Genomic DNA, 12,881 nt, shown 5'->3' on the forward strand with positions numbered 1-12,881 from the left:
CAAAGAAAAGATTGTACTACTTTTACAGCCAGTTTGTAAGAAAACTGAGGATTAATTAAAAAAATGTAATAAGAATTTAATCTGATCTACCAAATGTAATCTCTATAGTGCCTGCAGGATTTACAATGCAAAGCAATGCAGTCCCCTCTGGCAGCCAAGGAGTTAAGCATTTCTTTCTCTTACTCCCTATCTTACAATTGATCTGCCTCTCTATGTTTTCTGACACACCACAACAGCCCAGGTCAGATAGGGAGTATCATTTCCCTTAATTAATTTAAAGACAAAAACACAGGGCTGAACAAATAAGATTGACCACGTTAAAACAAACACTTCATTACTAATAAAGAAAAAACAAGAATAGCAAAAGCGACGAAAAAAAAAAACCTGATTATATTACCTCTGGATCTCTTGTTGGGCTTTGGACGCAAGGAAACCTGCAGGAAATGGACAGAGGAAAGACAGAGAGGAAATGTCTTATTGTGCTGTGACAAACACCGAGAATGGAAGAGGCTGGAGTTAGAAAAGGGGGGTCGGTTAATGTGCAGACTATACCAAACCCACTTACAGCAAAAAAAGGGAAGCTACTCGAGGCAGGCTGAATTGTTTTAGTTGTTGTTGATGTATGTGTAAATGTGTTAGTGAACCTTGCATGTCTGTCTGATTTTTTCATTTTATCTCGGGAACAGGTAAGATTTAAACACACAAAAATGTGTTCATTTGTATTTATGGAGTGTGTGTGTATATATATATATATAGTGCAGAATGGACTAACACGGCTATATATATATATATATATATATATATATATATATATATATATATATACATACACACACACACACACATACATTTTAAGTTATCGTGGGTGAAAAAGGCAACAAAAAACCTCCACTGTTAGCATATAGTCAATAAAGAATATCACTTGTGAGCACATTCACATGTCGTAGACAGGTCTGCAACCCTGCCTTTAAACCATTATCACACTGATGAGACCCATTAAGTTGAAACATGTGAGTGGTTTATTAATAATAATAGCATGTTCTTGTATGGTTTGACTAGCTTTGCATCTAATCCCATGCTGTGCTTAAAAGCTGTGTGAACAGCATTGCATTTGCTTATATGGGCTGCATGTGAATGGATATTCTAGGCAAAAGGTGACACATTGGTGCTCATTTGCATGTCATTGTATGTATGTATGTATGTATGTATGTATGTCTTTATTTATATAGCGCCATTAATGTACATAGCGCTTCACAGTAGTAATACATGTGGTAATCAAATAAATAACAGATAATATAAATTATCATTTATAATCATTGCCCAGAATCCCTTGCTGCAGTGGGAGCACTGTATGCTAGGTGATAATGGTTGAAAGGCAGGGTTGCAGACATGTCTAAGGCTTTGGTCCGCGGCGCGCGTGGCCACGTGCGCGTTCCTCACCAGCAGGGGTATCCTTTCCTAGCCGGTCCCAGTCCCCCCTCGCTGCTGTGACGTGTCAGCTGCCAGGGGATGCAAGAAAATTGTGATCCTGAGCGGTGACGCTGCATGTGGTGCGCTGATGAGCCTATCAGCGGCGGGAGCTGTCAGACAGCTTCCTCCACAAGGTAGGGGGTGGTGTGTGTGTGTGTGTCAGCGTGTGTGAGGAGGGCATTTGTGGAGGGAAGGGGGAGGGAGCAGGAGCTGCTTACCTTCCAGCAGCCCGCAGCAGCTCCCTCCTGCAGCCCGGGAGACCGAGCCCGTGGAGGGGGAGGGGGGAGTAGCCGGTCCCTCCGCTCAAACCACTCCCACCCCCCCCCCGCTTCGGCTCCCGGCTCCCTACAGACCGCATATCGCGGTCTGTGCCTGTCAGCGCGCCACCTGTCTGCAGTGCGGGCGCGCTGACTGAGGGAGCGGGGCCTTAGCCTAAGGCCTGGGACATAGTAAGCACTTAGGTGCTGCTGCTCGCTCTTGCTTGCTGCCGCTCGCTCTACCAGGAGCTTTTTGCTGTCCTGGCAGAGGAGACAGCAAGCGTGCTTGGGAGGCGGGTATCACTGTGTGTGTGTCACTTGGTAGCTGTCAGTGTGTGTGTGTGTGTGTGTGTGTGTGTGTGTGTGTGTGTGTGTGTGTGTATTATATAATATTTTAAATTTAAAAAAAAAAGACATGTGAGAATAAATTATTTATTAACATTGTGCAACTTTGATAAATATATTCGCGCACACACGCACGCACACGCACGCACACACACACACACACACACACATGCACGCACACACACACATGCACACAGACACACACACACACACACACATACAAATACACAGACACACACACACCACCTTGCTGCCACCACTGCTCCGGGACACAACCCCTTCCTCTCTCTCCCCCCCGGTGGCAGCGCAAACCCCCTCCATCTCCCGCGCGTGCAGGGATGCAGCTATGGTGATCGGGGCAGAAGGGGGACACATCACCCACTCCCTCCTTCCCCCCCACCCCACGGGGGCAGCGCAACACCCCTGCATCTCCCGTGCTGGCAGGGAGACAGGCACAAGGATCGGGGCAGAAGGGGGACACATCACCTGCTCCCCCCACCCTCCTACATACATACACACACACACACACCTCTGTGCTGCCTGTCTGGTCTGGTGGCTCTGTAGGACCGGCTGCAGCCCCATTGGATGGGAGCGATCACGTGACCGCTCCTCCGCTTCCCCGAGCGGCAAATTTCAAACTTGCCTGTCTCGGAAAAGTTTCTCAGCCTCCGCACGCATCAGCGCGCATGCGGAGGGAGAAACTATAGCCGCGCTGATAACAGATGCAGGGGCTTTGTGCATCTGTTCAGCGTGGCTCAGCCCGGCTCAGCGACGCTGAGTGTACTATGTCCTAGGCCTAAGGCCTCGGACACGCTTACCGCTGGCGTGCTGAGGCGCGCTGAGGCTCAGGGAAAGCGGGTGCTTTCCCTGGCCTTGCGGTTGCTTGCCCCGTGCGCCATCAGGGGGCGGACTGGGGGCGGGCCAGTGGCGTCACGGAGCTGGTTTGCCCTCATTGGGCGAACCGCTCACGTGACCGGCCTGTCGCGCCGGCAAGCGGGGGAATTTTAAAATTCCCTAAGACCTACGCTTCCTCGCGCTTGCGGAAGCGTAGGCGAGCCCCTACTAAAGCCGCTCTAATTGCGACTGTAGGGGCTCAGTTCTGAGCGGGAGCGCGCCTCAGCGCGCTTCCGCCAGCAAGCGGTAAACATGGCCGAGGCCTAAGGCTGAGTCCACGCTGCCGCTGAGCTTGCTCATGCTTGGAGAGCGGTGATGTCACCAGCTCTCCAAGCATGAGCGATCGCTGTCCTGCAACATTTTTAGAGCAGGAGTGGGGTGGGGGGGGGGTACGTGGCTATTAGGGGAGGGGGCGTGTTATTGGCTGAATAGGGGCTGTGTTTGTGTGTGTGTGTGTGTGTGTATGTGTGTGTCTATCCATTTTCTCTCTACCGCCTTCCCTCCTCTCTCCCTTCTCTCATTCCCCCATTGCTCTCTCTCCCCCCCCCCATGGCTCTCTCTCCCCCCCCCATTGCTCTCTCCCCCCCCCATTGCTCTCTCTCCCCCCCATTGCTCTCTCCCCCCCCATTGCTCTCTCTCCCCCCCATTGCTCTCTCCCCCCCCCATTGCTCTCTCTCCCCCCCCCCCCATTGCTCTCTCTCCCCCCCATTGCTCTCTCTCCCCCCCCATTGCTCTCTCTCCCCCCCGCATTGCTCTCTCCCCCCCCCCATTGCTCTCTCTCTCTCTCTCCCCCCCCCATTGCTCTCTCTCTCTCTCTCTCTCTCCCCCCCCCCATTGCTCTCTCTCCCCCCCCATTGCACTCTCTCTCCCTCATTGCTCTCTCTCTCCCCCCATTGCTCTCTCTCCCCCTTCCCTCCTCTCTCTCCCCCTTCCCTCCTCTCTCTCCCCCTTCCCTCCTCTCTCCCTTCTCCTCCCTTCTCCCCCTTCTCTACTTTCTCCTCCTTTCTCCTCCCTTCTCCCCCTTCTCACCTTTCTCCTCCCTTCTCCCCTCTTCTCTCATTTCTCCTCCCTTCTCCCCCCCTTCTCTCCTTTCTCCTCCCTTCTCCCCTCCCCTTGTCTCCTTTCTCCTCCCTTCTCCCCCCCCTTCTCTCCTTTCTCCCCCCCTTCTCTCCTTTCTCCTCCCTTCTCCCCCCTTCTCCCCTCACTTTGTTTGCCCCCCCACACCACACCACTTTGTTTGCCCCCCCACACCACACCACTTTGTTTGCCCCCCCACACCACACCCCTTTGTTTGCCCCCCCCACACCACACCACTTTGTTTGCCCCCACACCACACCACTTTGTTTGCCTCCCAACACCACACCACTGTTTGCCACCACACCACTTTGTTTGCCCCCCCCCCACCCCACTTTGTTTGCCCCCCCAAATTACACCACACCACTGTTTGCCCCCCCCACACCACACCACTGTTTGCCACCACACCATTCACCCACCCACCCACTGTCATTCACCCACTGTCATTCACCCATCCACCCACCCACCCACTGTCATTCACCCACCGACCCACCCACCCACTGTCATTCACCCACTCACCCACTCACCCACTGTCATTCTACTGTCATTCATCCACTCACCCACCCAGGCAGGCAGACACATGTCTTTTGTTGAAAATATAAAAATAAACAGGTTGCATTGTAATGTTTTATTCTGTATCACAATAAGAAAACAGTTAAGTAAAAGTTGCGCTCTAAAAGATATTTTTTCGTGGTAGGTGCGCTATGGGTTTGGGGGGGGCGCTATGGGTTCGGGGGGTGCCTGCTCCTTTCATTTGTCCTGGGCCGCATGATTTCTGTTGGCGGCTCTGCCTGGATCACTCGCAGTCCTGGGCTGTTTTTGGCATTTATGGCGCCGTACAGTACGTTAACGGCGCTATAAACGCCAAAAACAGACTCTGGGTGGACCGGGACGGAGGTGGGTGGACCGGGACGGAGGTGGCTGGGTGCCCCTGGCGCCGCGGCAGGCAGCTAGTGGTAGGCTAGCCTATGCTGCTACGCAGGAGGAAGCGCTCGGGTGTGAAGCAGCTCTCATTGGTAACACTACCTACCAATGAAAGCCGTCTCACTCCCAAGTCGGGACCAATCTGTGCTGCAGCCGGGACCACCATTGCGCTGCGGTTATAAATTATGCCCCCCCCTGAAAAAAATTCTGCGGACGCCCATGCCCGTAGGTATTGTTTGCAGAGGTATTCGTCCATCTGGGAGGCGGTCAAGTATTTATGATGCAGCAGCGGTCCCAGGGAGATTTGCACGCGCTGGATATAGGCAGACAAATCTTCTCCCTCCTTTTGGTTAATGGCATAGTACTTAGCCCACAAGGCCCCATCATCCTCGGTTGCGCTATAGGCCTCGACGAGAAACTCGATCATCATACGAGCGGTCAGGTCGGGATACTGCTCTCGGTGGATGCTGATCAAAGTGGATGCCGGGGATCTCAAGCACTCCATGAGCCGTTGGCGTTTCACTACATCGGTACAAGACCATTCTTCCATTACTCCCCTAGTATGTTCCTTCCAAGGATCTATCCCATCGTCTCCCGTGGGCATAGGTAGAGTCCCCGAGAAGGCCTTTAATTTCCGGTAACTTTGAGAATGCGTGGCTAGGGTAAGTGCTTCTACTAACGGCGGTAAGCTTGAGGGAGTGGTTAACTGGTCTATCTTGTCATTGAGTTTCTGCAGCATGTCACTACGCACCCCCGCTTCTTCGGATGCGCTAGACCCGGGATAGCTACAGTCCTATGGGCAGCTACCCGCCTTAATGACGTAACGGTATGAGAGCTTGCAGATTCGCCAGGATTCGGAGGGCCAACACTTCTAAAGGCAAGAAAAATATTGAATGTATGTAATTGTATTTTTACAGGTTTTTTAATTGTATTTTTGTATTTTCATGTTTTTCATTGCCCATTGACTGATAATGTATTAATCTGTGCCCGTTTAGGGTACAGATTTGTACAGTGATAGCAAATGCATTTTTTGGCCAATGCTTTTTTTCTATTGATTGTTTTATTTTAGTTTTCTGTTTATTGTTTGGCTTACATTGTTTGTAAAATAGATTTCGGTACTTAGAATGACCGCTGGAACAGAAGTAATCCACTTGTCTGTTGGTTGTGGTGCTCAGTGTCTCTTCCTCTCTCCTTCACTCGATCGGCAGGCGTGTATCCGCTTCCGCGTCAGGTGACTCGTGACATCAGCGCGTGTGTTATGTCAATCGGGGGTTGGACTTTGGTCTGCCCAAAGTCCAACCCCCGATTGACCACACACGCACTGACGTCACGAGTCACCTGACGCGGAAGCGGATACACGCCGCCGATCGAGTGAAGGAGAGAGGAAGAGACACTGAGCACCCCAACCAACAGACAAGTGGATTACTTCTGTTCCAGCGGTCATTCAAAGTACCGAAGTGCCTATATCTACATATTCTTTTGTGAGTGTTTATAACCGTTTTTAATTATTCCATGAATTGACTATAATACTCTATGGGTTTTGCGCTTTTTTCTCTTTTTGTCTTTGTTTCTATAGTTTCTACCGGTCCTGAGGTTAGTTCTGGTTGTAAAGAAGCAGCATACCCATACTCAACCTGACATTGGACTCTGTATCTGAGAACACTTGATGTGACTATATATTATTTATTTTACCAAATTAACCCTTTAAGTGCTATGTCCCTACTTGTCATTGTGTAACCCTTCCTTTCTAATTATCCATTGTTCACAAAGTAGGAGCGCCAGCAGACACACCTATTATTAGAGGGTTTATGCCTATCTACTTTTATCTGTGTCAGCTAATTCTTTATTCTGTTTTTTTGTAATTTAGATGGCTTGTTTTCATTTAAATTTCAAATGGTTTCGCGTTTTTATTTAATTATGTATTTTGTTGGCTACTGATTTTAATTGATGTGTTGCTTAGTGGTTTTTATTAATAAATTGATTTCTTGGCTAGTGTTTACAATGTATTAATTGGTTGGTTAGTGCTTTTATGTCTTGAAATGTGGTGTTTAGGTACTTGTATATATGTTTTATTATTGTGTATTTTTGGCCTTGAGGCTTTTTTTTAGGGTGAGCATTGAGTGCGATAGTGGCTTATCATGGCCATATTTTATGGGTATGATGTACCACTATGCCAATCAAAGGGTAAAGGGTAGGTATAGTGGTCCCAGGGTGGGTTGTTAGGCATCCAGGGTGGGTAGTGGGGGGGGGTTTAACTCCTTAATTGCTATAGCAGTTATTATCCGCTAAGGTAATTAAGGGGTTAGGGGCCATTAGATTGTATTTATTTATGTATTCTTGCTGTCATTGGAGGACATTGACCTGCAGTATGCTGACGAGGACACCATTCATGATGGCAGGGGTAAGTAGAAAGGTTTATTTACTTTATTTCTTCTGGTTGGCTACTGTTTAATTTAATAATGGGCAAATGAGCTATTATCCATATAGGGATAATAGTTATTTTGCCCATTACTGTACTGTATCTGATGGGGGGGGAGGTGTATTAATTGCAAAGTATGGCCCAAAAAAATTTTGCTACAGGATTGGCACTGCAGAAGTGACCGACGGGGACCACCCAAGGACCCCTGAACACCCCCAGATACCCATGGGAATCACCCGAGGGCTGCCAGACACCCATGCGGATCACCCAAGGGCCCAAAGACACCTGTAGGGACCACCCAGGGCCCCCGCTGGCCTCTGGTATCAATCCTATGTATCAAAAAATAAATTATGGTTTTATGTGGGGGTGCAGGGGGTGGGTAGGTTGTGTATTGGTGGTTAGTACATATTGTATTGTTTATTGGTGGCAGAGGGGGTAATAAAGGGCCACTCACTTCACTTCACTCACCCCCTGTCCGTCATTCTATTGGCGAAATGCGTAGCGTGGACCCGCCTAGGAAGTGAGAGGATTGGTGCTGCGAGCTGTCAATCCTGTGCCGGACCGGAAGTGACGCGACGGAGCTGATCGTGCCCACCGGAAGTGACGTGTCGCGCCGGAGACACCGCTGGAGGCGATCCCCACACTGTAAGGTGAAGAGGGAGCCACAGAGAGCCTGTGACATAGCCACTTCGGGACGTCGGCGGTGCGGTGAGCTGCGGCAACCATCCATACACTCCTTTTCACTTATTAAGTGACAAACGCTAATATTGTTTTTTAACATTGTAAGTGCACATTTTTAGTATTACATAAAATTATCCTTGTACCATTGATCTGCACCATGGAGGTCTTTCTTTATCTTTCCATGTACATTTGCACCTGATATCCTAGTCCTAGCTGCTTCCTGTGTGTCCAGAAAGACTTACCAGACTCCACATATCCCGCCACTGCCTTTATCCTACTGACATCTTGTGAGTAGGCAGCACATAAGAGCCAAGCATCAAATATTAATTTCATCATTGCACGTTATTGTCTGCACTTAGTGTGTTTTTTCCTGTTGTTTTTTTCCCACATGCTCCCCCTGGGTTGAGAAAAAGCGTATTGATCATCTGGGACCAGCCAAGACAGTCCCTTCCAGAGGGTCTGAGCAGGGGGTTACAACTTATATTACTTTTTCGCAGTTGCACTATTTTTAGTCACTTTCATTTTCACACTAATATATGTGTATTATATATTCACTATATTTCAAGTGAACACTAGTATTCCATTAGCGCCAGTTTTCACCAATCACTTTGTCACATCACCCCAAAAAAGAAAAGGATATATAGTACACAAACATATGGTATGTATGGAGGAAATGCAGTCTTGGCTCTCTCAGATGTCCTACTAACAGTGTGTCTGAATTAAAAGCGCAGGAATTCCCAAACTGTGGCAAAGAATCTTCTTGTGGTTGGTGTATGTCTTGACTAAATGTTTATCTTGTGATGAAGAAACATATTGTGCAAACCAATACAAAAGCTTTATCAAATAAAAACATGTACATGTATTCACATTTTGTTCATTTAAAACATGCACATAACAAGCACTAGGGATCATGGTTTAAGCCCTGTGTTTGCGCGACACGGTGTTGGCGTCTTCGCCACAGACTATCCCTCTACTCTTCTGGGCGTCCAGTGTGTCTCTGCATCTCGCGTCACTGGAGACCCGGAAGAGCTATGGGGTAGTCTGTGGCGAAGACACCAACACCATGACGCGCAAACCACGGGGCTTAAAACCACGATCCTCAGCATTTGTTATGTGCATGTTTTAAATGGACAAAATGTAAGTACATTTACATATATGTTTTTATTTGATAAAGCTTTTATATTGGTCTGCACCATGATATGTTTCTTCATCTCGGGATAAACATCTGGTCAAGACATTCCCCAACCACAAGAAGATTCTTTGCACAGTTTGGGAATTCTGCCCTTTTAATTCAGACACACTGTAAAGTAGGACATCTGAGAGAGCCAATTCTCCAACTCCTCCATACTTACCATATGTTTGTGCACTATATATCCTTTTCTTTTTGGGGGGGATCCTGTAAGGATCCGCGCTGCGGGTATAGCTGCTGCCAGCGCCTCCTTACCTCTCTTACATGCCACCCAGGCACCTCGCTCCTTGCGGCTCCCTCTCCCGCTGCCCCCACACTTCCAGGTCGCGCGCGTCACCCCTACAGGCGCGCGTGGACCCAGGCTGCCATTTTCTGGCACCACGCGCCTGACTCCGCCCTCGATGACACACGCGCACTCCACGCGTTTCCCTGCCTCTCCCCTGTCAGGTCCGCCCCCAGGCCCTTCTCCCCCATCAGGCTCTTCCCCGGGCCGCTCCTCCACTCCTCCCCTTGCTGTGTCAGGCCCCAGCTACCCAGACACCTTTCCCCTATCAGGTCCTTCCCCGGGCCGCTCCTCCATTCCTCCCCTTGCTCTGATAGGCCCCAGCTTCCCAAACACTTCCCTCCTATCAGGTCTTTCCTCAGACCACTCCTCCGTTCCTCCCCTTCCTCTGATAGGTCCCAACCCCCTATTTAGTCTCCCCTCACCACTACCTCCTTGCTCTGCATAGCTTCTGTACCTTGGTGCTGTCTGCTGTTGTCTGGCCCCTTTTGTCTTTCAGTCCCTTTTCCTGTCCCTGTTATTCTGCTGACCTCCCTGGATATTGACCTTTGGCTTTGGACTTCGTTTTTGCTGCTCTCTGGTACCCTTGTACTTAGCGTTGGACTCTTTACCTTGCAGACTTCTATATCCCTTGGACACGGCTTACGGACAATCTACTTCACTGCTCTCTCCATTCCATGACCCAGGCTTACGGACTATACCTACCACCGCTGGAGTTAGCAAGTACGGTACTCTTTCTGTTGTTGTTACCCGGACCATCTACACTACTTCCACACTCCGGCCTTGCCCCCGTTCACTGTTAGGTGTGTGGTATTATCCCTTTCCACCTCAGTCCCGGGGTCTCGTCTGTCTTGTGGGCAGGCCGAGCGTTACAGATCCTTGCTTATACTCCCTCTGGATTCTGGAGAGTACATACGTCAAAGGGAATTTTTGGAAACAAATTCCCACCAGAGGTTGTGAGATTTTCATAGATCACAAAGACACATAATTTATTTTTATGCAAAATGTATTTTCACTTAGCAATGTTTTTATTACTTAGATCACTCTAAATAGTGTCTTATTATATATCTTCACTTTATTATCAATTACACATGCACCCATTTTAGTGTGGGAGCACCATATTCAAATCACTTTCTTGATATTTGTGAATGAGATTGTAACATAGAAATGTTTTGCAGTTTGTGATATTATATTACATTGATTTATTTTCAAATTGCAATAATGTGAGCGTTGAAGTGGTATTCAGTACTTGCATTTTTGTTTGACTTCAAGACAGTGCTTGATCGTTGTGACAGACAACAGCAGGACAACTTTTTTGCCGGTATCTCGACTGTCACTGGAAACTAGGCTTGTTTATTGTCTCGTATAATACCACACAATAGTATGAGAATTAAATTGGTCATTATCGTTTTTAACTGAAGTTTGATAATACTACGAGAATTTGACGACAAAATCTAAAATGTAATGGCATTTCAAATATTGTTTTGCCTGTGTTTCATTCTGTGTTATGAATCTTTGTCTTATTAGGGCTCATCTCAAAATATGGTAAAAATATATTGCATTTTCCTCGTTTTAAACATAACAGCCTCATTTGATATAAGTGTAGACCATCATTGTGAGACTGCAGGTTGTTGATTATTTCTCTTGACTACCATATCAGAGAGAGAGGACAAGGTCAGTCACATAAAATTATACCACCAATCATGCTTAGCATACTGCCACATTGATATTTATATCTTTCTTTCTTTTTCATATAAACATTTCTAAGCACAAAAAAAAATTCAAACGAAAGAGTGTTGATTCCTAGAGCCACGCTGAAAATGCAATGCAATCTGCCAGGCATTACTGTTGTCTGCTGCGTGAATGATTAGATAAAGAGCAAAAAGCCAAGGCTGAGCTACAGAGGTGTGCAGCCATTGCTAAGTGTGTGTCTATGGAGAAGACAAAGCGTCTCATGCAGAGTGAGTTGGAGGACGTGATGCCAATATTGCTGCCATGGACAAGAAGCAGAGAAAGTCTGACAAAATGTTTGCTGACTGGAAGCAGTACTATGATGTCTCCCAGAGAGAGGTTCGCAATTTCATCACAGAGCTGGAAATCTCACGCCATGAGTTCCACGCTCTCAGCACAGAGGTGTGTGACTTGAAAGCTCATGATTAATTTAGAGACTATAAAAAGAGAGAATACATGTCTGAAAGAGTAAGTTTCAGATTGGGCTGAACAGGTCAGTGAAAGGAATGAGAAGCTTCACAAGCTAGAGAAAGTGAAGAAACTATTTGAACAAGAAAAGTCAAGGATGCAGTTAGCACTGGAAGAAGCAGATGGCGCATTGGAGCAGGAAAGAGGCAAGTCCCTATGTTTCCAGTTAGAACTTCCTCAGATCAGAACAGAGTCTGAAATAAATAAAAAAAAGTATTCTAACAATTCAGAAATAAAAACAGAAAAAAGAGCAAAAAATGGTGAAGTACGTTTTGATGAATCAAAACAAAAAAGAAATGGTGAGATGTGCACTTACCTGTAAGTGCCTTGTCACCAGGCACATAAAGGTTTCTTTCCACAGTTTCACTTGAACATAGATGAGCTGGAGCCTTTCTGGTAAGTGTAGAACTAACTGTATAAAAGATAGAAAGTAGTATACAGGTATACACCATGAATGGAGCAGTGATATTGATGTTGCACCCATGAGTCCTCTCCCCAGACCTCGACCCTCGCCGTTCCTGTCGGCGTCTTGCGTCACTTCCGGTTTGGTCTCTGGGTTCCTGCAACTCAGTCCCACGGCAACCCGACTAGTTTCGAAGGAAACTCCTTCTTCCTCAAGGGCTTGAATGGCATAGTCCATATCCTGTTATCTTATATACCCTATCGCTACTCTGTGCATGCTTTATTAATTACTTTAAACAGAGTATGATATTAGTATATAGATTACCTCTATTGCACATATATTCTATTTAAAACAACAATAAAAATATATAATGTATAACATATGAAAATAATAAAAGAATAGAAATTGTAACATGCATATCTTAAATCTGTAGATATAAAAAGATCTATGTGGTAAATCATATGAAACATATAATGAGCAACAACTATGTGTCTCCAATTTAGAAGGGACTATTATATATTATAATGATTTTTAAATGAATTGTGTTGAATAAAGCAATCAAAGAAATTAAAAACTATATTAATAGTAAAATGAATTTGTTTTTCACCATAGATAAATTGTAATATAGAACAATCTTTTTGTAATTATATGTGAGTGTACTCTTAGATTCTATTTTGAAAATGTATCCAATCTGACATACTTCATATAGATTATTGTAAATAGTCAAATATATATGGGAATAG

The 12,881-nt window shown here is 46.7% G+C and overlaps 1 protein-coding gene across 8 annotated transcripts in view; it reads right to left on the bottom strand.

Annotated features, from left to right (window-relative positions):
• IPCEF1 (interaction protein for cytohesin exchange factors 1) overlaps positions 1–12,881 on the bottom strand; it is a 246,559-nt gene that overhangs the window by 132,017 nt on the left and 101,661 nt on the right. For all 8 annotated transcript variants that reach the window (XR_012801047.1, XM_075596933.1, XM_075596936.1 and 5 more), the window contains one exon: positions 398–434. Coding sequence is in view for 7 of the 8 variants with exons in the window: in XM_075596933.1 (XP_075453048.1) it covers positions 398–434 (37 nt within the window). In the remaining variant the exon portion in view is untranslated. The remainder of the gene's footprint in view (positions 1–397; positions 435–12,881) is intronic.

The sequence above is a fragment of the Ascaphus truei genome, chromosome 4 (genome assembly GCF_040206685.1).
Source record: "Ascaphus truei isolate aAscTru1 chromosome 4, aAscTru1.hap1, whole genome shotgun sequence".
Lineage (NCBI taxonomy): Eukaryota > Metazoa > Chordata > Amphibia > Anura > Ascaphidae > Ascaphus > Ascaphus truei.